Source organism: Lonchura striata, chromosome 8 (assembly GCF_050655825.1).
Source record: "Lonchura striata isolate lonStrDom1 chromosome 8, ASM5065582v1, whole genome shotgun sequence".
NCBI lineage: Eukaryota > Metazoa > Chordata > Aves > Passeriformes > Estrildidae > Lonchura > Lonchura striata.
The window spans coordinates 29,691,259-29,714,046 of NC_140710.1; the positions used below are offsets into that span (position 1 = coordinate 29,691,259).

Here is a 22,788-nt window from a genome sequence, read left to right on the forward strand (position 1 = left end):
GATTTTTTTTCCCTGTGATGGGGTCCCTCCTTCAGTTCTTCCCCACCCAGCGATGGCTTTGGATGTTTGATTATGGATTGCCAAACCCTCAAAAAGCCCTGTTTACAAAACCTGTCCCTGATGTCTGGTTCCGTGGGCTGCGCTTGGCTCCCTGAGAAATGTGTCACTTGCAGCGAGCGTTATTTTTAGAGCTGAGGTTTGCAGAATGCAAAGGCTGGGCAGGTTTTTCCAGGGTGCCAGATTCCTGGGAGGAGGAGGAAGAAGAGGGGACTGGGTTGATCTCTTGTTCTGTGCCACTGCGTGGTGGCTGCTGTTTCACCAGTGTCCTTTGGTGAGATGGTGCTCACGTGGCTTTTCCACATCTATGTGGGGATTTGTGGATCCTTTAGGTGCCTCTCTACTTGTCCTTCCTTTTGGTTCTCTGTAGTAGGCACATTCTTCTCTCTCTCAGGATTTTTTCATAGAGGAGCACAGAGAGAAGAAAGAGAAAACAATTTCTATTTCTGCTCCTTGTTTTCCCATGTAGAATGTGTTTGGAGAATTGTTTCCCTGGGGTGATTGCTTGGTTGAATTCTGGTGAGGATTGTTTGAGCTGATGGCCAATCCAACCCACCTGGGGCTGGGCTCTCAGAGAGGGTCACAAGTTGTGGGTGAGTTAGATTTGGTAGCTAGAAAAAGTAGGTTTGTAGTTTTAGTATCTCCTTTAAATAGTATATTAAAGTATTATAGTATAGTTCTAATAAAGAAATCATTCAGCCTTCTGAACTGGAGTCAGAGACCATCATCTCTTCCCACTGGGTTCACCTGCATTTACAGCAGTGCTCCTTGCTCTGTGTTCAGTGCAGTTCCTGCCTCCCTGCTCCATCTTTGGAGGCTGGTGCTGCCCTGGAGGCTGCTCTGGGTTGCTGATCTCTCTGCCAGTGCCTGTCCTTCCAGCCCTTTTCCTTGCTGGAAAGTCCTTCCAGCCCTTTTCCTTGCCTGGGAGCAGCTGCACTGTGTCCAAGGTTGGTTGGGATGGACAGACAGCAGGAATGGGCTGGGTGTCAGCTGCTCTGGAGCTGTGGGAAGCTGTCCTGGCAGGAGGGCTTTGCTTTAGCCAGGTCCACCTTCCCTCCTGTCTGTGGAGCTCCTCCCTCCTTCCAGCCTGCTTCTGATCCAGGCTGGAAAGCCACCAGTCTTGCACCCTGTCCATCAGTCTGATGTCCTGTAAATCCTCTCCTGCTCCCCCTCTCTGCCTCCTGAGCCCTGGGAGAGGCTCCTTCCCCTTCCAGCCCGACGTGTCCTGGAGCTGTCACTCCTGGAGCTGTCCCAGGGCCATCCCCTCTATAGATCCTGGGGCAGCAGAAGTGCTGCTGCTGGGTCTTGGAGCACTCTGCAGTGTCACAGTGGGTGAGGGATGCCCTTAAATGCCTTTTTGTGGGTTGAGGTGATGCTGGGCAAGGAGGGGAGGAAATCAGCTCCTCAGGGTGATCCAGGGAATCCACGGACATCCTGTGTGTTGGACCAGGGTGCAAAACCAGCACACCATGGACGAGGATGTCCCCCAGCCTTGGAAGCAACAGTTTGGGTTGGTATTGAAATGCTTCTGTGGCTTGAAGCTGGTTTGCATTAGGCAAAATCATGAGAAGCAGTAAAAAGGGTGAGAAGAGGGTAGAAGTTTTAAAAGCATCCAAATTTGATGGTGTATGCAATAGAAAGGGCAATGGGAAGCTGAAGGTTTGGAGGCTTTAGGTTTGAAAGCCATCTTTTTAAGTCTGGTGCTGTTTTTCATGTGCTGGATGTGATATAAAAAGCAAAACTGAAATGAAGTGTGTCTGCTGTGTTGGAGTAGACAGTTTCCACCTGATAAAATGACTTTTTTTCTTTTGTCTCCCCCTATCTTGGCACTTTTGCCCCCAGCAGATCTTTGCTGTCCTGTGCCTGTCTACCACCCCACACCCTGGGCAGGCAGCACCTGTGTGTGCTATTAAAGATCTTGCAGGGAGAATTTCTCACTCTGCTGCAGGATTTCCCCTTCTCCCACTGAGTTATGGTCCAGGCTCTCGAGCTGGACCTTTGGGGTGGTGCTTTCCCTCTCCCAGCACTGTGTGGCCAGGGATGCTGCAAGTGTGCCCTGCCTGCCTCCTGTTCCAGCGCCTGCTTCCAGCCAAAATCACCTGCCAAAGCTCACTCTGTGCCTGCCACGTCTCACCCGACTCACTTGTGACTGTCATGACTTTGTTTTAGTCACTTTGTCTGTGTTGCTCATGCGGGGAGCAGTTAGTGTTGCTCAGAGCGTTTATTAGCCTTGAAGCCGTCACCTATTTCCTACTTGTTATTCCAGGTATTTAATTTGCTTCTTGAAAGCTGGAGCTTGTTTTCCCTGTGTTTCTCTCTGAAGGGAGGTGGTTTTTCAGCTTCTGCCTCGGAGAGGGGGTGATGGAGAGGGCTTTGGTGTGCCTGGGGCTGTGGCTGAGCCTCAGAGCTGGGCTCTGACCTGGCGCTGTCCCTTGCTGGGGTTTTTGGGTGGCTGGAGCTCGCCCAAAGCTGTAACCTGAATTAATGTTTTAATTATGCTGCTCTCTTCCCCAAGGGCTGTTCTCTTTGTTTTGAATTTCTTAAGCTCTTGGCATGCGTTTTCCCCTGCTTCCCTCACCGTGCAGCTCTTCCCAGGATGAGCTGGGGTGAGATGATGAAAAGAAAAGCTGAAGCTGCTCTGATGGCTCAAATATGTATTTTACTAATAAAGGCTTCCTCTGTGAATGAAGTGCCCAGCAGCAGGAGCAGACACAAAGCAAGGATTTAAATGCTTGGAAAAAAATCAGATTGGAGAGGGAGCAACTGATGGTGTTTTCATCTCTCTCTGTTATTTCTCAGTTCCCTTAATAATTCAGGTGGGGTTTTTTTCTATATTGAACAGACCAGACTTGGCAAATAAGCGGAATGTGGCTCCTGGAGCTACAGAATAAGTACTGAACCTTGACAGTTCTTTCTGGGTGATATTGGATTCCTGCTATTAGAAAACACAAGTACCCTACACCAGGAATTGATCACCTTGTCTTGCAGCACATTATTATTATTATTATTATTATTATTATTATTATTATTATTATTATTATTATTATTAACTCACACTGGCAAGTTGGGGTGGGAATAACCTCCCCATCCCCTGCCTCAACTTCAGGGGCTTCTCTGAAGCTGGTCTGGGTGGATGTGGCCACAGAAAGAGGCGTTCCCTGTGTGATTCTTGTGCCTTGGTGCATGTTCTGCACCCCTCCAATCACCCTGGCTGCCGGTGGCTATGGCTGCATCACTGTGAGGAGAAGACAAATCACCTCCCTCAGGCCATGCTTGGCTCCCAGCACAATGTAGAAAATCTGTCCTGGAGTGCTTAATGTGTGTCCAAAGGGCTGGAGGGTGTGGGTGACTTGAAAAGATCTCCTTGTGTGTTGGTTCCATTAAATGTCTTTGGGGTTTTAATCCCTTTTCTCCTCTTGTTTTGGGGTGGATCTGTAGTTTGGTGGATTCAGAGGTTGAGTGCTGCAGGCTCTGGGCTGCTCCTGCTGTTTCCTTCAGCCAAGGAATGTAAATATTGCATTGGGATATAGAAATGTGAGGCTTTTAGTTTGTCACCTACAAAAAAATTGCTGAAAAACACTAGCTCTTGGTTTCTTGTATTAACTCTTGGCTTCTTGTATTAACTCTTGGCTTCTTGTATTAACTCAACTCTTGGCTTCCTGCATTAATTTTTGGGAATTAACTGCATTAATTTTTCTTGCATTAACTTTTCCAGGTCTGTCTGTTTTCTGAAACTCAGCACCAGGAGGGAGGGCTGGGAGGGATTTCTGGTCCAGCCCTATTTTGGCTGTGGAACATTTTACTCTGGTGGCCTCTCAGCGATGCTTGATGGAGTTGAGGATGCTGTTGCCTCTAGTTCATCTTGTGAATTCCAGATAACTGCATTTCTCATCTCTTCTCCAAACTCACGTTTTTCCACATCATGCTGCTTTTCTGGATTCTTGAGTAAACCAGCAGCTTGCCTGGTGTGTGTTTTCCTGGAGCCTCAGTGCCTGGGGCTGCTTTGGGAATTGCCAGGCACTGCTGCTCCTCTAGTTCTGAGCCAGGATTGCATCTCCATGCCGTGGCACCTTAGGCTGGGCCAGCCTTTCCCCTGGAGTGAGCTGAATTTTCCCTGATTTCCTGCCTGCAGATGCCATAAACAACCAAAGCATCCTTGGGGCACACTGTGGTGGATTGGGGTGGCACCGTGTTTTTAGCTCTGTAGTGGGACATGGTCGTGCTGGGAGTGCAGAGCTCACTGCCCCAGACTTTCCTGTGTGGAAAACCTCCAGCTGGGTCAGAGCTGGCCCTGGGGATGCTGGGGAGCTCTGTGCAGGTTTGGCTGGGGGGTTGAGCCCCTTCTTCCCTGCCGAGAGCAGGAGCTTGGCACAGGAGATGTCCGAGCTCTCTGCACCAGCCTGGTGGGACTCGGTGGGAAGCCCAGCAACAGGGGTGAAATCAGGCCAGGTCTGCTGGGTTTTGGTTGAACTCTCATCCCTGCCACTCCTCGTGAAGTGCCAGCCTGGTGGCTGCATGCTTCTTACTCTCTCCCAAGGCAGTGTGGGACCAGCCTGTGCATCCATGCCCTGCTTTGGACCTGGGGGTGGAAGTGCAGGTTTTACTTCTTAAATAATGAGCTGCTGCAGTGGATGCTGAATTCGATGGCAGCAGTGACAGACCATGAATACTGTTGTCCTTTTGTCCACAATATGTTGTTATGGAAGTGGGTTTTCCCTCTCCTCTTCCTTTTGACTTAATTTGCCATTTGCAACACAGGGGAATTTCTGGGAGGCTGCTTCTACTACAGGTTATTTTTATGGTTTTTTTTTTTTTTTTTTTTTCCTTTGCTACAGTAGCTTTAGAAATTTATCGCTGCTCTGCTTTAGGGCTTTTTTTTTTTTCTATTATTATTTCTTTCCTCCTGGCATATGGAAATAGCAAGCTTGGGAAAAATGCAATCCGTTAGCCGTTTCAAGCAGGCTCTACATACACAGGGCTCCACGTCTCTCAGCACACTGAGATTTTTAGAAACACTCGGTACTGGCCTCGTGTTACAGCACCTGTGGGATGTGGAAAGCACTCAAACCTCTTCTAGAGATGCATTGCTTGGTGTGTAGCATCCTCAGCCAAGGCTTGTTTGGGCTTTCGGCTGTGTGGTGGGGTCTGTGCTGTGCTGCTTTGGTTTCCAGGTGGGGTGGGAAAGCCTGGAAGTGAAGGGATCTTGGCCCAGAGGTGTTGGCTCAGCTCCTGGCAGTTTGCTGGGACACCCTTGGAGGTGAGGTGAGTACCTGGGCTTGTCTTGGATCTCCTCCAGGCTCTGGGTGATTGCACACTTTGGCTGGAGCTCCAAGGTGGCTGCAAAGAGCCTTAAACCACTGTGAATCATCCTTGCTTCCCAAAAGCTTCTCCAGAAGGGTCCCTTAGGTGCCAAGGCTTTGAGTCTTGTGCCTCCCAGCACTGCAGGGATGCTGACAGCTTGGGAAGCTCTTTGCAAGTGGCCTGACACCTTCCTTGAGCGCTCACTGGTGCTGAAAATCTTCCCTGCTGAGCTTCTGGGGCCAGGGTTGCTCTGCAAAATAAACCTGGGTGTGGCAGAAAGGAGCCAAGGTACAGCCTGTGTGGGCAAGGCTGGGGATCCATCCTGAGGGGCAAAACCTCCCCGGGATCTGCTCTGGTCTGGAGTGAGCTGGCTCGTGTAGGAGTAGTTTTAGCTTGAAGGGGTCAGTGCTTTGGCTCAAGGGTGTTTTGGGAGGAGGTTTGGCAGATGTATGTCTTTGTGTCCAACTGGTGCTTCCTCAAGAAATTCTGGAGTGGTTTGGGTTGGAAGGGACCTTGAAGATGAGCTTGGTCTAGCACCCCGTGCTATGGGAGGACACCTTCCACAAGACCAGGTTGCTCAAAGTGGCTTTGAGCACTTCCAGGGATTCCAGGCCATTCACAAGCAGGGAAGGAGGGAAGAGCAAGGTTCTGGACACAAGGCCTGCTTCCTCCCTGGTGGCATGTTGGAATTGTTCCCTCACAGGAAAAAGGACCAGGACAGACCCTTTCCCTTCACCTGTTTTCCTGGACCCATGGCTGCCCCATCCCTGGAAGTGCTCAAGGCCAGGCTGGATGGGGCTTGGAGCAGCCTGGTGTCCCTGCCCGTGGCACAGGGCCTGGAACAAAATCATCTTTAAGATCTCTCCCAGCCCAAACCATTCACTGGGTCTGACCATTCCATGAGCCCCAGTGCAGTGGAGCTTGGTGTTGCTTGTAGGGGGGGTGACGACCTGAGCATTGCCTGTGGAGGGTGACAGATTTCTGTGGCAGTGTGGGAATCCAGAGCTTCCCTCTGGCTGACCTGGCAGCTCTGGGACCCTGGCAGGGGTCAGGAACCCCCCTGGACAGAGCCCCCAGAGACACTGGCTGTGATCTCTGTCTGTGGAAAAGAATTTTCAATCTTACAGCATGAATTACAAGCTCTGAGTGGTTGATATGAGTAATAATTAAGTGTGGCACGGGTGCAAAAGTAAAATTTTAGGATTCTAGATGAGGGGTCCAAGGGGGACAAGATGGAGGAAATTGGGTGTGCCTTGTCCTTTTTCTCCTTCTTCCTGCCCTCCATGTTTCACTGTGGTGTTGGCATTTTTCTGTTGGTTCAGGCTGGGGACACACTGTCCAACGTGGGTGACAGATATTGGCACGTTATTGTAAATCCAGCCCAGGGAGTTTCTGGTATTTAATGTTTGTCACATCCCACTGAGGGCAGAGCCCCACACGCTGCCCTGCAGGACAGAGCTGGGCAGGGCAGCAGAACATGTGAGAGATAAACAGAATAAACAACCTGGAACCAGCACAGACCAATTATGGCTTCTGCTTTGGCAGTGGGGCTGAGAGACAGAGACTTTCTACAATCTGGGAATCATCAATACCTCAGATTCTGACAGGGCTGAGCCTCTGGGCAGCTCTTGGAGAGGCCGTGCCCTCGGTCCTGGCAGCCCCTGCTTCAGGGCAAGCCTTGGTTTGCCTGGAGATGCCTGGTCCTGGCTGCAGTGCTGACCCTGTGCCAGGACTCTCTGAGATGGGGGATCCCATCTGGTGCTCACAGGCCTTGAGCACCCCCTGTTTTCAGCTTGGTACTGATTGCTGGGACTGTCCAGCCCATTTCAGGCAGAGGGAATGGTGTAAAACCCAGGAACACACGAGTGTGGCATTCCCAAATGGTGGTTCTGTGCTGCTGTGATGGAGTTTCGATGCACCCCAGGCAGATCACAGACCCTGGGGGAGGACTGGAGCCCTCACAAGTGGTTCAGTTGGCAGCTGACACACAAGCAAGGTTCAAAGCAAGAAAATGACCTGGTTTAAACCTGCAATGTTGGATGGCAGTCATGTATCAGTGCCAGGGAGGGTGGATGTGTCAGCCTGCTCCCTTCTGGGAGGGATGGATTTCGGTCGCTGTGCAGGTGGGGGCTGGGGGCCGTGGAGGATGATTGCTTGGTTCTCCCCAGCTCAAAATGCTGCTGCTGCTCCGAATCCTGCTGCCAGACGGTGGATGGCTGGCATGGGGAAAATCTGAAGCTATTTAGGAAGGAGTGAGTGGGCAAGGGGAGAGAGAAGAGGGGGAGTGACGCTGCCAGAATTAGCCCTGCCCGCTGCTGTGGGGCTGCGGGCCAGTGGGCTCTGCTGGTGGCCAGCGTGGGGGTGGTGGTGGGCACAGGGCTGTGCTGGACAGCTGGGCAGTGCCAGCTGGCTGTGCCACGCTGGGGAGAGCCCCGTGCTGTGTGCAGCCTGGCTTGGGTGGCATATGCTGCCAGTCTCGTGCCGCCGGGCCTCAGCCATCCTGGAGATGTCTAAAAGTTCCAGATGGCAGCTCCTTGGTGGAAAAAGAGCTCTGTGTGTGGGGGGGGTCAGTGGAAGAGCCTTGTCTGGAGCCCCTTCAGAGCTGGAGAGGGATGGATGGGGGACCACCAGCCCAGCAGTCACCGCAGTTGTCATGGTTTGACATGGTGAGGGCTGATCACACATGTGGTGATGTCCAAGCTCCACGGGCATGTGCTGCTGCAAAAGGGCCAATTCTGTGATGGATTTAGGAACTGATTGAGCTGTGGGGCCTCATTCCAGCAGGGAGATGGAGCTGATGAGGGGAGCAGACAGCTCGGGTCATGCCTGGACTGGCTGCTCAGCCAGAGCTGTGGAGAATGTTGGGTTGGACTAATGCATGTCTTATATAAAGAAGAAATGGGATGTGCATTGCTCTTTTCCCACTGGATCTTCCCAGGCTCCAGCTGTCAGCCGAGCTTGGAGGTTTGGGTTAGGCTGTTGTTCCTGGCTGTGCCTGCCCTCCTCTCCTCCACGAATTAGTCTCATCCTAAATTTGAGCTCCTTTGCACCGTGCTTAAGCGTCCCACAAAGCAGCTGTCTGGCAGGAAGGCTGCTGTGGCACAAACGATTCTGAGAAACGTGCTTCAGAGGGATGGAACAGCGGAGAGGAAATAATGCCACAAAGAGGAGAAGGAGGGAAGGCAGGCACGGCTCGGCGCCAGCGATTGGAGCGAGAGGATAAAAGCAGGGAAAGCAGCTGGATCAGCTCTTGTTGGAAGAAGAAGCATTTAGAGGAGAGGGAGCCCAAGGATAAGAGAGTGGCTTTGGTCCAAAGGGAGGTGCTGGAGCTGCTGTGAGGAAGCAAGGCAGAAGGGGGTGATCAGAACTGCTGGGGCTGTGGTTTGGAGCAGGACTGGCACTGGAGCAGGACTGGCATTGGAGCTGGGGGAAGAGCTGTGTGGCTGGAGGGACAAGAGGCCACTGATGATGGCTGGGGTCCAGCTGGGTGTCTCTGAACGAGCAATGCCTCCAAAGGCTGTGCTTCATGCCTGTCTCCTTGCCCAGATGGTTTCCAGAAGCACAGACCCTCCACTTGGCAACTTAGCAAAGCATCTGGGCTCACGGCCAGGCTGGCTTAGACCCTCTGCAGGGTCCAGCCTCTGGCAGCCAAGAGGAAGCAGCCAGACTTTCCTGAGGGATTTGGTGGTGTCCCCTGAGCAGGAGAGGGGCCCCTGGGACTTCCTGGGAGTCTGTGCATTGAGTAGGAGGTGAGAACTGTGTGCTTGCTGAGCCAGGTTATTAGTCCTGGTGGAAGAAGCAGGATTGCTGAAATGTTCTTTTTAGCTCCACAATAACATTTATTTGTTTTGTTCCCATCTCCCAAAGTGTGGGAGAAACTGGGCTTGGAAGATGAGCTCTGGGGGTGTGTAGCAGCTCGGAGTGGCTGAGGATGGCAGGAATGGGGAAGGATGAGGAAGGGAGGGGCTGGTCCAGGCTATTGGCCCTAAGCAGCAGAGTGTCCTGGGACATGCTTTCCTAGCCAGTAGGGAAGCTGGTTACTTGCTGAAGGGTCCTCAGGGCCTGATTTCAGCATGTGTGATGCTGCCAGGGCAAGAAATTACTTTTTGGTGTCCATTTGTCCTGACCCTGCTCAAGCTAGAATGAGGCAAATCCACTCTGTTCTCTGTGGTAAACAGCAAAAAGCACAAGGAAAGGCTGCTTTTCCTCCTTTAAGGTGGAATCAGGAAGGTTTTGCTCCATTTACCAGGGATTTAGGGCCCTGCTCTTTCCTAATGATTATGGATATAGCTGCTGGTGAAGACCCTGCAGTGGGGGATGCACAGCACGTGCTCTCCATGGAATTCTGGAATGGTTTGGATTGGAAAGGGACCTTAAAGATCATCTCAGTCCATCCCCATCTTCCATGGAGGGACACCTTCCATGAGACCAGGTTGCTCCAGGTGGCTTTGAACACTTCCAGAGATGGGGCATTCACAACATCTCTGGGCAACCTGTGTCTCACCACCCTCACCAGGAGGAGTTTCTTCCCCCTTGCAGCATGGCAGGCCAGACTTATCCTTTATCCCCTTCCCTTCTTCACCGTGCAATTTGTGCAAGAGATTGTCTTAATTTTTACACAAACAATGAGACCTTTTCAGCGAGTCTTTGTGCGTAATGGGAGCAGGAGTCAAAGAAGAATAAAGCCTGCTGTCGCTCACCTTCGTGGCATCCCTTTGTTTTCCCCTCTCAGGGGTGCTGTGACTCCTTTTGCCAGGAATCTGCTGTTTCCAGGATGGAGTAATTACCTGTGCAGGTCTATTAAGCACTGACACACATTGTGGCTCGTGAGTCACCTCAGCCAAGGCACTGTTGGAAATCAGAGCTTGTTTTCCGTGCCTTTGGCAGGTTAAACATTGATTTCGTGGCCAGGGGATGCCATCCCCACCATCCAAGCTGGGTGTCCTTCCTGCCCTATCCCAGCTCCTGGCTCAGGCAGCTGTTTTTGGAGAAGCCATAAGCAGGAGCATGCAGCCAGGGCTGGGATGAGTGCTGGTGATGCCTGGGATGCAGCAGGAGCCACTCAGGCCAGGGACAGCCCTCTGGGGAGCCTTACAGCCACTTCTGCTGGGAGAACTGCCTGAGGGTCCTAGGCTGCTCCAGCCTGGAGAAGGGAGAGCTCTGGGGAGACCTTAGAGCCCCTTCCAGTGCTAAAAGAGATCTGGAGAGGGACTTTCAAGAAGAGCACAGAGGGACAGGAGATGTGGGAATGGTTTCACATTGACAGAGGGTGGTGTTAGGTGGGATATTTGGAAAAAATTATTCTTGCCATGGCAGGGTAGTTTGAACTTGTCAGAATCTGAGGTATTGATGATTCTGATATTGTAGAAAGTCTCTGTCTGTCAGCCCCGCTGCCAAAGCAGAAGCCATAATTGGTCTGTGCTGGTTTCCAGGTTGTTTATTCTGTTTATCTCTAACATGTTCTGCTGCCCTGCCCAGCTCTGTCCTGCAGGGCAGCGTGTGGGGCTCTGCCCTCAGTGGGATGTGACAAACATTAAATACCAGAAACTCCCTGGGCTGCATTTACAATAAGGTGCCAATATCTGTCACCTATGTTGGACAGTGTGTCCCCAGCCTGAACCAACAGAAAAATGCCAACACCACAGTGAGACATGGAGGGCATGAAGAAGGAGAAAAAGGACAAGGCACACCCAATTTCCTCCATCTTGTCCCCTTTGGACCCCTAATCTAGAATCCTAAAATTTTACTTTTGCACCCGTGCCACACTTAATTATTACTCATATCAAACACCCTGTAGGATTGAAAACTCTTTTCCATGGCCAGAGATCACAGCCAGTGTCTCTGGGGGCTCTGTCCAGGGGGGTTCCTGACCCTGCCAGGGTCCCAGACCTGCCAGGGCAGCCAGAGGGAAGCCCTGGATTCCCACAGAACTAGATGGGCTTTAAGGTCCCTTCCAATCAAATCATCCTGGGATCCTGGGACCACATGTGTTCATCCTTGACACGGGCAAGCAAACTTTTCCCAGGGCAGTGCACAGGAGAACGGAATGCTTCAAGCATGGCTTCCAATTTTGCCTTCTCTATCTGCATCAAATCCACTTTATGGCTGTGGTTTCAAGCTGACCTGATGTCCCCCAGCAGGAGCAATGTTCTGCTCTCAGCTCCTTCCTGCAGCCTACTTCATTCCAGGTGGAAGGAGCCAGGGCTGGCAGCCTTCACAGCCAGCAGTGCTTCCCAGAGGCTGCTCTATTTATTTTTAAAAGCATTTTCTTTCTCTGTTGCACAGCAACTTCTAACACAGCCTGGCTCATGCGGGCAGCTCCTGCTCCTCTCCATACTTCAGCTGCTTTGGGGCTCAGGGAGATGGGGACTGATGCTGAGCTCTGATGTCGTGTGGGTTTTCTTGTCCCCTTTGAAATGTGCCAGCTCAGGCTGAGTTACCAGGCTTGGCAGCACTGCTTCCCATATTCCCATTCCTTGGGTGTGGGAGCAGCTGAGGTGTGATGTGCAGAGTCAGAGCTGCTGCTATGCATTAAAAAAAAAAAAAAATAGATTTATGCTGTCCTTGTGGTGGTGGGGCTCTGTCCATGGCCACCTGCATGCACTGGCTCTTGGATCAGCAAATATCCAGGGAATGCTGGGCTGGGCTGTGCAGGTGCCACCCTCCTGTGCCTGGGTAGGGGGACAGTTTGAGCCCCATGACTCGGGGCTGTTCCACACCTGTGCTTTACCTTGGGCACGACAGGGAGCCCAGGAGGGCAGTTCTGCCTTTCCAAGGAGAATCTCCTCGTGGTGGGAGCAGAGGGAGAAGAGCAGCGTAGCTCCATGGGGGTGACAGCCTGTACTCTTCTGCAGGAGCAGAGCTAATTCCTGGAGGGTGGCCTGGAAATTCTCTGGAGGAGTCCTGGCTGTGCCCTTCTTTGGAAAGCGAGCTCCTAAGGGCTCCTCTGTGCTCAGCTGTGCTGCAGGGCTCTGGAACTGTTGGTGCATAGATCCCTCTGGCTTTCCCATCCTGGATTATTCCCACTGCCAAGCTTGGTCCCTGCTGTTTGCAGAGCTGCTCCCACCGGAGCAATCCCTCTCCCCTGCTGGGTGGAAGAGCTCATACGTGGAAGGGGAACACTGAGCTGTGCCAGGCGTTGTCCCGTCTTCGCGGATGGCACACACCCCCTCAGGTCTGTCTGTCTGTCTTGTCTGTCTGTCTGTCTGTCTGCCTTTGCTCTGCTCGCTGGGGGTTTGGGATGCTGGTGTGGAGCTGCAATTGGGGGTGGCAGCTTGTAGGTGAGGTGGATGTGTGATGAGGGGTGTCTTGCCTTGAGCTGCAGAGACCTGCCTGCCCTGTGGGGAGACGGGTTGAGGTGAGGCTGTCTCAAAGGCGGTGCTGGACGAGGTTTGGGTTGTTAGGATGGGTGTTCCCAATCCTTCCCAATCTCTGTGCCTGCTTCTGCCTCTGTGTCAGCCCACACAGCCCCGTGTCTCACTGCCACTGCAGCAGGGACGTGCCTGCCCATGCTCTGAAAGCATCCCTGGGGCTGGGGTTTGCTGTCTCCTGGGGACAGGGTCCTGCTCCCCAGCAATCTCTGGCTCTCCTGGCTCTCTGTGCTGGAGAAGTGCTGAGCTCTTTGACGTGCATTTATATAAATAGTGAGCGGTGTTGTTTAACAGTTGCTCTTAAAGGAGAGGTAGATAATTTCATGTTTTGGTACTCCCAAAGCTGATCCCCTGGGAATGGTGCTCTGTAGGAGGCTCCTGTGCTCGGGGCTGTGCTAGCTGAGGTGAGCCCTGGTGCCTGCTGGGGGCTGGCTGGCCTTGGAGCTGCCTCCTGCCTGGGATGGGGCCTGAGCAGCAGCCTGGCTCTATTCAGGCTCAGCTCAGCTTTTCCTGGGAAGCAGAAGTGGTGCTGAGCCCTGAGGAGTGGACTCTGCTGCTGGAGCATCACTCCAGCTGTGACAGCCCCGGTGTGGCAGAACAAAAGCTGTTTCCCAGACAAAAGGCTGTCTGATGTCTGCTGCTGAAACTTATCCTGGCCTGGAGCAGCTCCTGGGTGTTCTGAACTCTGCTCTTTCCTCCATCTGATCTTTGCAGGTGTTCCAGGGGGCTTTGTTGTGTTGTTTTGGTATCACTATGGCCCAAAAAATAGTGTGTAGTATACGAGTGAGTGATGAGAAAATGATGTTTTTTGAGCCAAGTGGCCTTTCTTTGATTCCACCATGTCCCTCTGCCCTCAGCACACTGGCACATGTGATGCTGCCTTTCCTGACTCTCCCAATTTGGAACTTTTGACCTGACCCTTTCATCCACACCTTTTGCTGTGTGTAGGACTAAATTTGTGCAAGAAACCCTTCTTTCCTTTTCCTTTTTGTCTTGGTTAGGACACTTTTCCTTTTTCCTTTTTCCTTTTTCCTTTTTCCTTTTTCCTTTTTCCTTTTTCCTTTTTCCTTTTTCCTTTTTCCTTTTTCCTTTTTCCTTTTTCCTTTTTCCTTTTTCCTTTTTCCTTTTTTTCCTTTTTTTCTTTTTCCTTTGTCCTTTTCCCTTTCCTCCTTTTCCTATCCTCCTTTTCCTTTCCTCCTTTTCCTTTCCTCCTTTTCCTTTCCCTTTCCCTTTCCCTTTCCCTTTCCCTTTCCCTTTCCCTTTTCCCTTTTCCCTTTCCTCCTTTTCCTTTCCTTTTCCCCTCCTTTTTCCCTCCTCTCCTCCCTCCTTTCCTCCCTCCTTTCCTCCCTCCTTTCCTCCCTCCTTTCCTCCCTCCTTTCCTCCCTCCTTTCCTCCCTCCTTTCCTCCCTCCTTTCCTCCCTCCTTCCCTCCCTCCCTCCTTCCCTCCCTCCTTCCCCCCATTTAAATCCCTCTGTTACTGGTGTACAGAGCTCCCAAGCCTGGATTGCAGCCCCAGCTCTCCCTGGGTCCCAGGGATGCTGTGGGAGCATCTTCCCAGCAGAGCCACCGCCAACCTGCCAATGCTGGGAGGCTTTGGGAGGGGGGATTGAATCCCACAAACTTTCGCCCGCTATCAAATGACTCTCCCAAAAAGAACCCACTCCCCAGCTGGCTCCCATGGGCGCCGTGCCGCGCAGCCCCAGGTGGGCTGGAGCACCCAGAGCTGACCCAGGCAGGGCTTACCCAGCCCAGCATCCGTGTCGCTGCCAGGGGAGGTGCACGTGGCAGGGGAGGAAAAGGCCACGAGGATGAATCAGCCTCTCTCGCAGCCCATCTGTCTCTGTTTGGAAGGGCCCCACGCTGAAATTCTTCCCAGCGCTCGGAGGTTCGCTGCTCTGCTTTTCCTCAGTTCCCCTTCCCCCTTGGAGCAGGGACTGGTAATTAACAGGGATTGGTAATCAAGCATGGCTCTTGATTGTCCTGGAAACCAAGTGGCCCCCTGACCTGGGCAGAAGCAGGTCAGCATCCCGTGCCTCGGGAAGGGAAGGGTGGAACCAGGCCACCACATCCCAGCATGTGAGTGCCCAGGGAGACAGCCAAACTGGGGGAGGAGACATCATCTTGAAACATAAATTTTAAGGAATTTAGAGATTTTAGAGGAGCTAAGATTTTAGTTAGAAATAAGCCTTGCTAGAGTTAATGAAAATAATAATAATAAATGAGTAGGCCTAGATGAAGTTAGGAGTTAGGAGTTAACTAGTAATTGATTGCTTGTCAGCACAATGTTGAGTTAGCTGGGTTTATAATGAAGAATACAGAGACTGACAAACAGCTTTAGGAACATAAGACAATTGTGGCCTCCTCTGTTCTGAAACCAATTGAAGACAAGGAATGGGAGTTCTACCAAGAGTTCATTTGTCATATTGGCATTGAAAAGGTAGAAAGGCCAGAAGGTGGAAGACTTCATTGACTTCCTCATTTTGGGACCCTTCCCCATGAAAGGGACACCGACCCATTTCAAGGGACAAACCACGCGTGCTGAATGGCTTTTGGAGTGATCAGCATAGGAAGCGAGGAATGGGATGTACCAAAATGATGAATATGTATTTTTATTTTGGGTATTCAATACTTGCACAGATAAAAAGACTCTGTAACCATCTGGAAGCTGCAGTGTGGATTTGGGAGCTATAAACACACACTTTCTAACTTTAAACTGTTAGAGAGTTTTTGTCCCTGACAGTTGGATATCGGTACTAGATCAATATCCTTATTTTTTCAATAAATCAATCTCCTGTGGGCTGGTGAAATGGAGAATCTGTGCCTGACCTGGGACATCCCCAAGGTGCTTGGGAGCAGCATCCTAGATGATCTCTTATATTGTGTGTATATATAGATAGTATACACCTTTTTCATACATATAGATGTTTAACAGCTTCTTGCTCTTGTGAAAAATGCATATTTATGATTGGCTTTTCGCAAATATTACAATGAATATTGTATGTGCAATGTTAGAAGTTATGCTGTATTAATTCTCTTACGTATTGTGTTAAGTCTAGTTTTAGGTTACAACATAATATTAAAATAGAGACTATGTATGTGGGGAAAGTTTTATTTTTTAGGGATGAGATACTCGCTTTGAGGAACACCTAAATCTTCCAAAGGAGAGGAATTTATTGCTTCTTATCAGAAGAAACTAATTTCTTCAGGCCTTGCTCAGACCCGAAGACACCAGGGGATTAAAGGAAACAGTTGACATACAACAGACAGAGTTTCTTTAGAGTAGAATGTATGCATAACCATGAAGGATATATGAATATGCAACAAGTGTATTGGTTTAAGGGTGATTCCTTTGTTCACAAGACATGCTTTGACTTAGTGTCCGAGAGCATCCCGATGTCTGCAATTCTTTGCTTTTTATTGTCTTGTAATTGTCCTAATCTAAACTTTAGTACTCTAATTGTATTATTATTTTTATAACCATTTTATTATTATTAAACTTTTAAAATTTTAAAAACCCAAGCGATTGGCATTTTCCACACTCTGATGCTGCTGTCGAAATCATCCTCCAAATCCCCAGGGAAGGATGCTGAGCCACGTTTGGAGGGCTCCAGCAGCTTGGTTACCTGTGGAATACAGCACAGCCAGGGTTTGTCCATCCTGTCCTCCCCGGGAAGGGATCTCTGCTTCCCGGCTCTCCGGGGACAGCTGGAGCTCAGCATTGGGAAGCTGAGCCCTGTGGACCGGCACAGCTTTTAAACCCTTTGCTTTAACTCCGGGGGTTTTGGTAAAAGTCGTTCAGATAATGGAAGCAAAGAGCTCACCCAGCGCTTTAAGTGCCGAGCGTAGTTATTATGGTAATACAGGCTAAAGGTTTGATTGCTGCCATCCTAACACAAACACACGCTCACAAAACCCCTAAAAGGAATTTCCTCCTCGGAGGGCAGCGCTGCTGCTGGGAACCTGCTCCTCCCTGCAGCTATTTATTAGTTAATCAGCTGGCAGAAGGGGGAAAAACGAGGCATGGTGTGAGATCTCTGGCTCTCCTGCCTGCTGGGGCTGTGGCACATGGCTGGGCTTGAGATAACAGGGTTGAGTCCCTTGAGGATGCTGTAGAGAGGAGCCGTGTGTGCTGCTTCTTCCATCACCTGTGCTCCTGTGCTTGAGAAGCCTTTTCTCGGTGGTCTGCGGGGTGGGCATGCTGCTTTTGTGTCCCATGCTGATGTACGGGCTGCTGATGTACACTGCCCAGTGTTTGGCTGTGTAAATTCCACGTGGGAAGTGAAGGGAAAGGAAGAGGAAGGAAGGAAGAAAGGAAAACAAAAGTTCCAATGTTTTTGTAGCCGAATATCCCCTTCTCCAATTCATTTTGGCTGTTCTCAGTGGTCATGCTTTTATCCAGATGATTTCTCTGCAGCAGGAGCAAATGGTGATTTTCCTGACTTTTATTGCTTTTAGAATGAAAACTGGGAGGCGAGAGCTTCTAGAGGCTTCACTTTAATGTATTGAAAGCCTGCTTTCTGTCACAGTGCAGCAGCTCCTTGGGTCTCCTGCATCAAATACAGACCAGTGTCCCATTTCTGGGCAGTGACATCCCTGTTCCTGTGGCAGGGGCTGGGAAATCATGTGTAGGATTTCATGGGGGGTCAATACAGGTGGATATGCCATTTTCCTTTGCTATTTTTAACCTCTAATTGTCATTAGTGGAGGTGTGAAGTCATCTTCTGCCTGTGAGCTGTGTGGCAGCCTGGGTTTATCCCCAGGAAAGGGCTGATCTGCAGCTGGAGGGCTCAGAGGCACTGAAACCTGAAGGGAGCCTACAAGAAAAATGGAGAGGAGCTATTTACGAGGGCCTGGAGTGACAGGACAAAGCAAAGTGGCTTCACACTGACAGAGTAGGTTTAAGTTAGATATTAGGAAAAAATTCTGCCCTGTGAGGCCCTGGCACACGTTGTCCAGAGAAGCTTTGGCTGCCTCAGCCCTGGAAATGTCCAAGGCCAGGTTGGAGGGGGCTTGGAACAGCCTGGTCTGGTGGAAGGTGTCCCTGCCCATGTCAGGGGAGTTGGAACGAGATGAATTTCAAGTTTTTCCCAACCCAGGCCATTTTGTGACACACACAAACACACAAGTTCTATGTTATTAGGAAAATCCAGGCTCGCAGCAGGGCTGCTGGCTGGCTCCATGGTCCTGGCTCTGGCCATGCCTCTTTCCAGCACAGCCCAAGCTTTGGGTTCCCACCAACAGGGGCAGGGCTGGCATTCAAACAGCAGAAACCAAATTACGTGAGCCAATGTGGTGTTTTCCCCATTCATTCCGATTTTGGGTAAAAATAAAGTGTTTGTTTTCAGTGTGTGAGGAGGGGTCCAAAGGCCAGAAGAGGGGCAGGTGCTCTGCTGCCAGATGCTCTGTACCTGGCATGTGGCATCCCTCGTTAGCATGAAACCTCTTCAGCTTTCCTTAACAAAATGTTCTGGCACCCTCCCTTCTCTCCTTGTCACTTCTCCAGAGGGAACGTGGCTTGTTCTGCTGGCAGCGTGAGCCCTGTTTGCTTGGGCGGAGGCAGAGCTAATTATTTCTGTTTATTTCCTCAAACTTTCTCAGTGTTTTGTTTGAGGGCTCTGCCTGATCTTTTCCACTTGCCCCCAAGCCTGGGAGTCAGCTGGAATGGGAAATGCCCTGGGAAGCATCAGCAGAGCCAGGGTCTGTGGGGATGCTGGACCTGCCCTTGGGATTTATCCTCATTTGCTCTTGGCTAATTGCCCTCAGGCATGGCTGAAACCTGGAGTGTTCACGCTTGGTGTGCATGAAATCCTCTCATCCTTGCCAAGGAAATGTTTAGGAAAAGAACAGGGCTAATGGTTGCTTAAAAAAACCCATAAAACACCCAAAACAAACAGAAGCTGAACAAAACATAACCAAGCAACAACAACAACAAAAAATAACTAAACCAAAAAGCTCACCAACCACAGGAAAAAGAAAACCAAAATCAAAAATGCTCCCCAAACCCAAGGAAATCTGGAGTTAAACTTTAAGAGGGGAGGATTGAGAATGAACAGAGCAATATGAAAAGGAAAAGCAGAAGTTGCTGGAAATTAGATATGATGAAGGTGTCCAGAACTGACTTGAAGAAGTAATTAATGCTCCTAAAAAAAGTCGCATGGGTAAGCAAAATAGTGGAGTGGAGGATCCGTTTATAGCTCTCAGTGGGAGCAGCCAAACTCCTCTTATCAATGTGCTAATTAATTTGCTGAGGCTCTTGCTGGCAGTTGTCTCCTTCTCTCTGGAGAGCTTGCCAAGGGCTGAGCACCCCTCGGGCTGGACTGGTTTAAATTTGAGGGTGACTTTGGATGCTTTCTATTTCCAGGCCAGCACCTGAAGGAAATGGGATGCTCCCCAGGGCCCTGCATCCCTTCCCCTCGTGAGGAACGGCAGGCTTATTTTGACTAGGATTGTGGCCATGTTGTCCCTGCAGTTGCTGTTAATTTTTTTCCCCTGTATTTAATTTATTTTGCTTCTGGCGTGGTGTTCCCCAGCTTTTATCCCATCCTCTCTTCTCACCTCCCTGTTTGTTCTGGAGGTATCTCCAAACGATGCCCTGGGAAGGGGTTCAGATGGTGATATGCTTAGTTTGCTGCATGACTAGGGGATTTAAATCCTCCTTTTCCTTGCTGGGTTGCTTTCTGCTGCATTAGGGATAGAGTTAGGAAGGCCTTGGCTGCCTTCTGCTTTCTCTCATCCCCTTTATCCCTTTCATCATGGGCAAATGCTGGACGGGGAATTGCTGGCACTGCCAAATCAAAGCCTTTCCTGCATCAATAAGAGACTGAACAGAGCTTTTCCACCATGAAAATAAAGCATTTCACCATGGCTTTGGGGGTAGTCTTGGCCACGAGCATCTCCTGTCTGTAGGGCATCCCCTGCTTTGCTTGGCCGAGGAGTGCTGCTCCGGGTGCTGTTCCTGGCACTGCTCCCCTGCCTTTGGCTCCCTGATGCAGCTCCCAGGTCAAAGCCACGCTGTTATTTCCCCATCCAGCCCCCTCAAGGGCTGCCTGTCTCGAGGCTTGCCTGGCTGTCCCTTGAGTGTGGGGCTGGAGGGGGATCTGGATGCTCCCGTAGAGAGAAACCGACCAAATGGAAGGAGCCCGGCGTGGTTTGATGCACGTGTCCCAAATCCTTTTTCCCATCTCATCCAGCTGTGCTGCTCCAGGGAGGGCTGGCTAATGGGTCAGGGAGCTGCAGGTTCAAGGGGTTCAGGTGGGAAGGATGAGGGAGGCAGGAGGTGCTGGCCCTTGCCCTAACCTTGGGGAGCTGGTGACGTGTGTCCTGCTGTGAGAGGGTCCGGCCCGACCAACCAAGGAGAGACGGGACTTTTGCTTGATGTGGGAGGAATGGAGGGAATCGTGGGGTGAACGGCAAACCCCTGAGCCTCCCTCTGTCCTGTTGCCTTGCAGAGTGATGAGCCAGAGCAGCAGCAGCCATGCTGGGGTTCGGGACGTGCTCCGTGGGCGCCCCGGCGAGGGCGGCTGAGCTGGACGCCGCCTCGTCCCGCTGCATCCTGGCCCTGCCCGAGGAGGAGACGTGGCGCCAGCACCGCCTGGGCCTGATGCAGAACACCCATTCCTGCAACCTGCTGGAGCCCCAGAGCCTGGCCCAGGCGCTGGTGTCCCGCGCCGCCTCCTTCGACGCCCTGTACGATGGCCGCTGCCGCGAGGGCGAGGCGCAGGCCGGCGCCGTGCAGCTGGGGCTGGGCCAGCTGGTGCCCGTCAGCCCCGACCTGATCAAGCGCCGGCGGGGAGGCCTCATCGAGCAGAGGGACATCATCAAGGCACACGAGGCACACAAGATGCAGAGCACGCCCCAGGCACGGAGGAAGGAGTGGGAGTAAGTACCGGAGAGCCCCCAGCCCAGGTGGGCAGCTGGGGGGCACTGGGAGCCTTCCCCATCCTGTGTGGGGCTGCTGGGAGGGACTGGGGGTGTCCTCTTGGCTCCTTGGGGGCAGCCAGGGACAGCAGGGCTCCATCTCCTGGCTTTGAGCCGGAGGGTGGCATCCCATGGGAACGGCTGCCAGAGGTCAGCCTACATCGGGGGTGGCTCTGTGTGGTGGAAAAGTCTCTCCTCCACCCCGAGCTTCCAAAGAAAGGCTCAGCAGTCTCTGTTGTTGGGTCTCAAGGCAGTTTATTGCAAGTTATCTAAAAGATTTTCTTCTGGGGCTGCTGTGGTTTGCTCACAGCTCAGGCAGAGGCACACACACACCCTGACATCCTCTCTGACCCCGACTGCTTCTTCTCTCCCCACCAGGGCTGCTGCTGTCTTTTATATGGTACATTACGTGTTACATGTTTACAGTTTTCCCCAATGCCTATTACCTATATTAAATGGTGCTTTTCTATCTTTTATATGGTACATTACGTGTTACATGTTTACAGTTTTTCCCCAATGCCTATTACCTATATTAAATGGTGCTTTTCTACTCTAAACCAATCTGTGAGTGCCAACACCACCAAGAACATGGAGGTAAGGAAGAAGAAAGAGGGAGGACAGGGCAGGCCCAAATCCCTCCATCTTAAATCCTCTGACCCCCATGTACAAAACCAAAACCCCCCTGTGCAGCACTCAAAAATTCTTCCCTCTACTTTGTGACTACTTCTACTCTAATATCTAAACTTTTGTGACTTCTTGTTCTTCCTGCAAGGTTGGTAAATCATTCCATGGTTCAAACCCAAAATCACAGCTGTTTCCAGCTGTGCCAGGGTCTCAAATGCTTCTGACCTGGGCCCGGAACATCCAAAAATGTCTGAGGGACATTTTGATTTCCAACAAATGGCATGTCCCCAGACTGGGGGGTGGTAGGCAAAAGTTGGAAGCTCTCTGTTTTGGAAGTCTTCAAGGCAGTTTCTCTTGGCTGTATCTGGGTATTTAGATAATGTTTGGGGCTGTTGCCTTTCTGCTTTTGCTGTGGCTTAACCCAGCTGAGAGGGGATTATCTGCAGATATGGTGGTTGGGGACATTTTTTGTGGGACTTGGCAGTGCTGAGCTAACGGTTGGACTTCATCTTAGAGGTTTTTTCCAACCTCTATGATTCCATGGTTTGTATTTAATTCTAAAAAGTGCCCAAGTCTTCCTGAGTCAGAGCAAGCTGGGACATTAACAGGCTTGAGAAAACAAGAGCTAGGACCCACTGGTTTTATTTATTATTTTCCTTTAATCAACTTATTCTCATAGTTTTTCTTGGTGCTCTGGTTTTATTTATTATTTTCCTTTAATCAACTTATTCTCATAGCTCTTCTCGGTGCTGTGAGAAAAGCCCAGCTCCACGTCCTGGATTAGCCTCTCACCCCATTCTCACTATGTGACAAGGCTGCAGCCACGTGCTTCAGTCCCACATTGACATAACAATCTTCTCCTCCCTGTGCCTGCTCAGCAATCTGCAAGATTGCCTGGGATAAGCTGCTGCAGCACATCCTACTCCCCTGTCACTGCTCTGGAGCAGTTCCCTGCCTCCAGAACCTGATTTGGGGAATAATGTTTAATAAAACAACCAAAGGAGACGGGACCCCCCGAATTAATTAGATGTGGCACGTTGCTTTGGCAAGATCTAGGTCAGCTCGTGTGAAGCTGATAGGGCTTCTTTGGGATGGTTTCCATCACAAAACCACTTGTGATTACTCTGAGGCTGCTCCTGCTCTTTTTGGAGAGCAGCCCATCGCTGGGGCTGGGCTCTCCCTGGCCCTGCTCATCCCTCTGTGCCCGGGGAACCTCCTGGCTGGCGACTCAGGCAGCTTTCAGGGAAAATAAATTGCCATATGGGCTCAGCAGGTGCTTGGTGCCTCGTTATCTTTTGCAGCCCGCTGGGGGTGCCAGATGAATAAATCATGGTGGGGCAGGAAGCAGAGGGGTGGCCTCATTAATTGTCGGCTGGCCCACTCACTAATTAGCAGCCCACAGCTCTGCTTGGTGGCAGGGACATGGAGCTGGAGCTCTTCCTGCTCCTGCTGGTGGGGTGTGCCCACCTTTGGCTGCCCTCAGCTGCTCTATCCAGCAACACAATATTTAAAAAAAAAG

General features: G+C 51.1%; 1 protein-coding gene across 15 annotated transcripts in view; it reads left to right on the top strand.

Annotated features, from left to right (window-relative positions):
* The window catches only part of CACNA1E (calcium voltage-gated channel subunit alpha1 E), a 147,758-nt gene that overhangs the window by 9,487 nt on the left and 115,483 nt on the right, over nucleotides 1-22,788 (top strand). For all 15 annotated transcript variants that reach the window (XM_085586723.1, XM_085586722.1, XM_085586726.1 and 12 more), the window contains exon 2: nucleotides 20,177-20,606. In XM_085586723.1, the coding sequence (XP_085442849.1) occupies nucleotides 20,203-20,606 (404 nt within the window). In that variant the 5' untranslated portion in view covers nucleotides 20,177-20,202. The remainder of the gene's footprint in view (nucleotides 1-20,176; nucleotides 20,607-22,788) is intronic.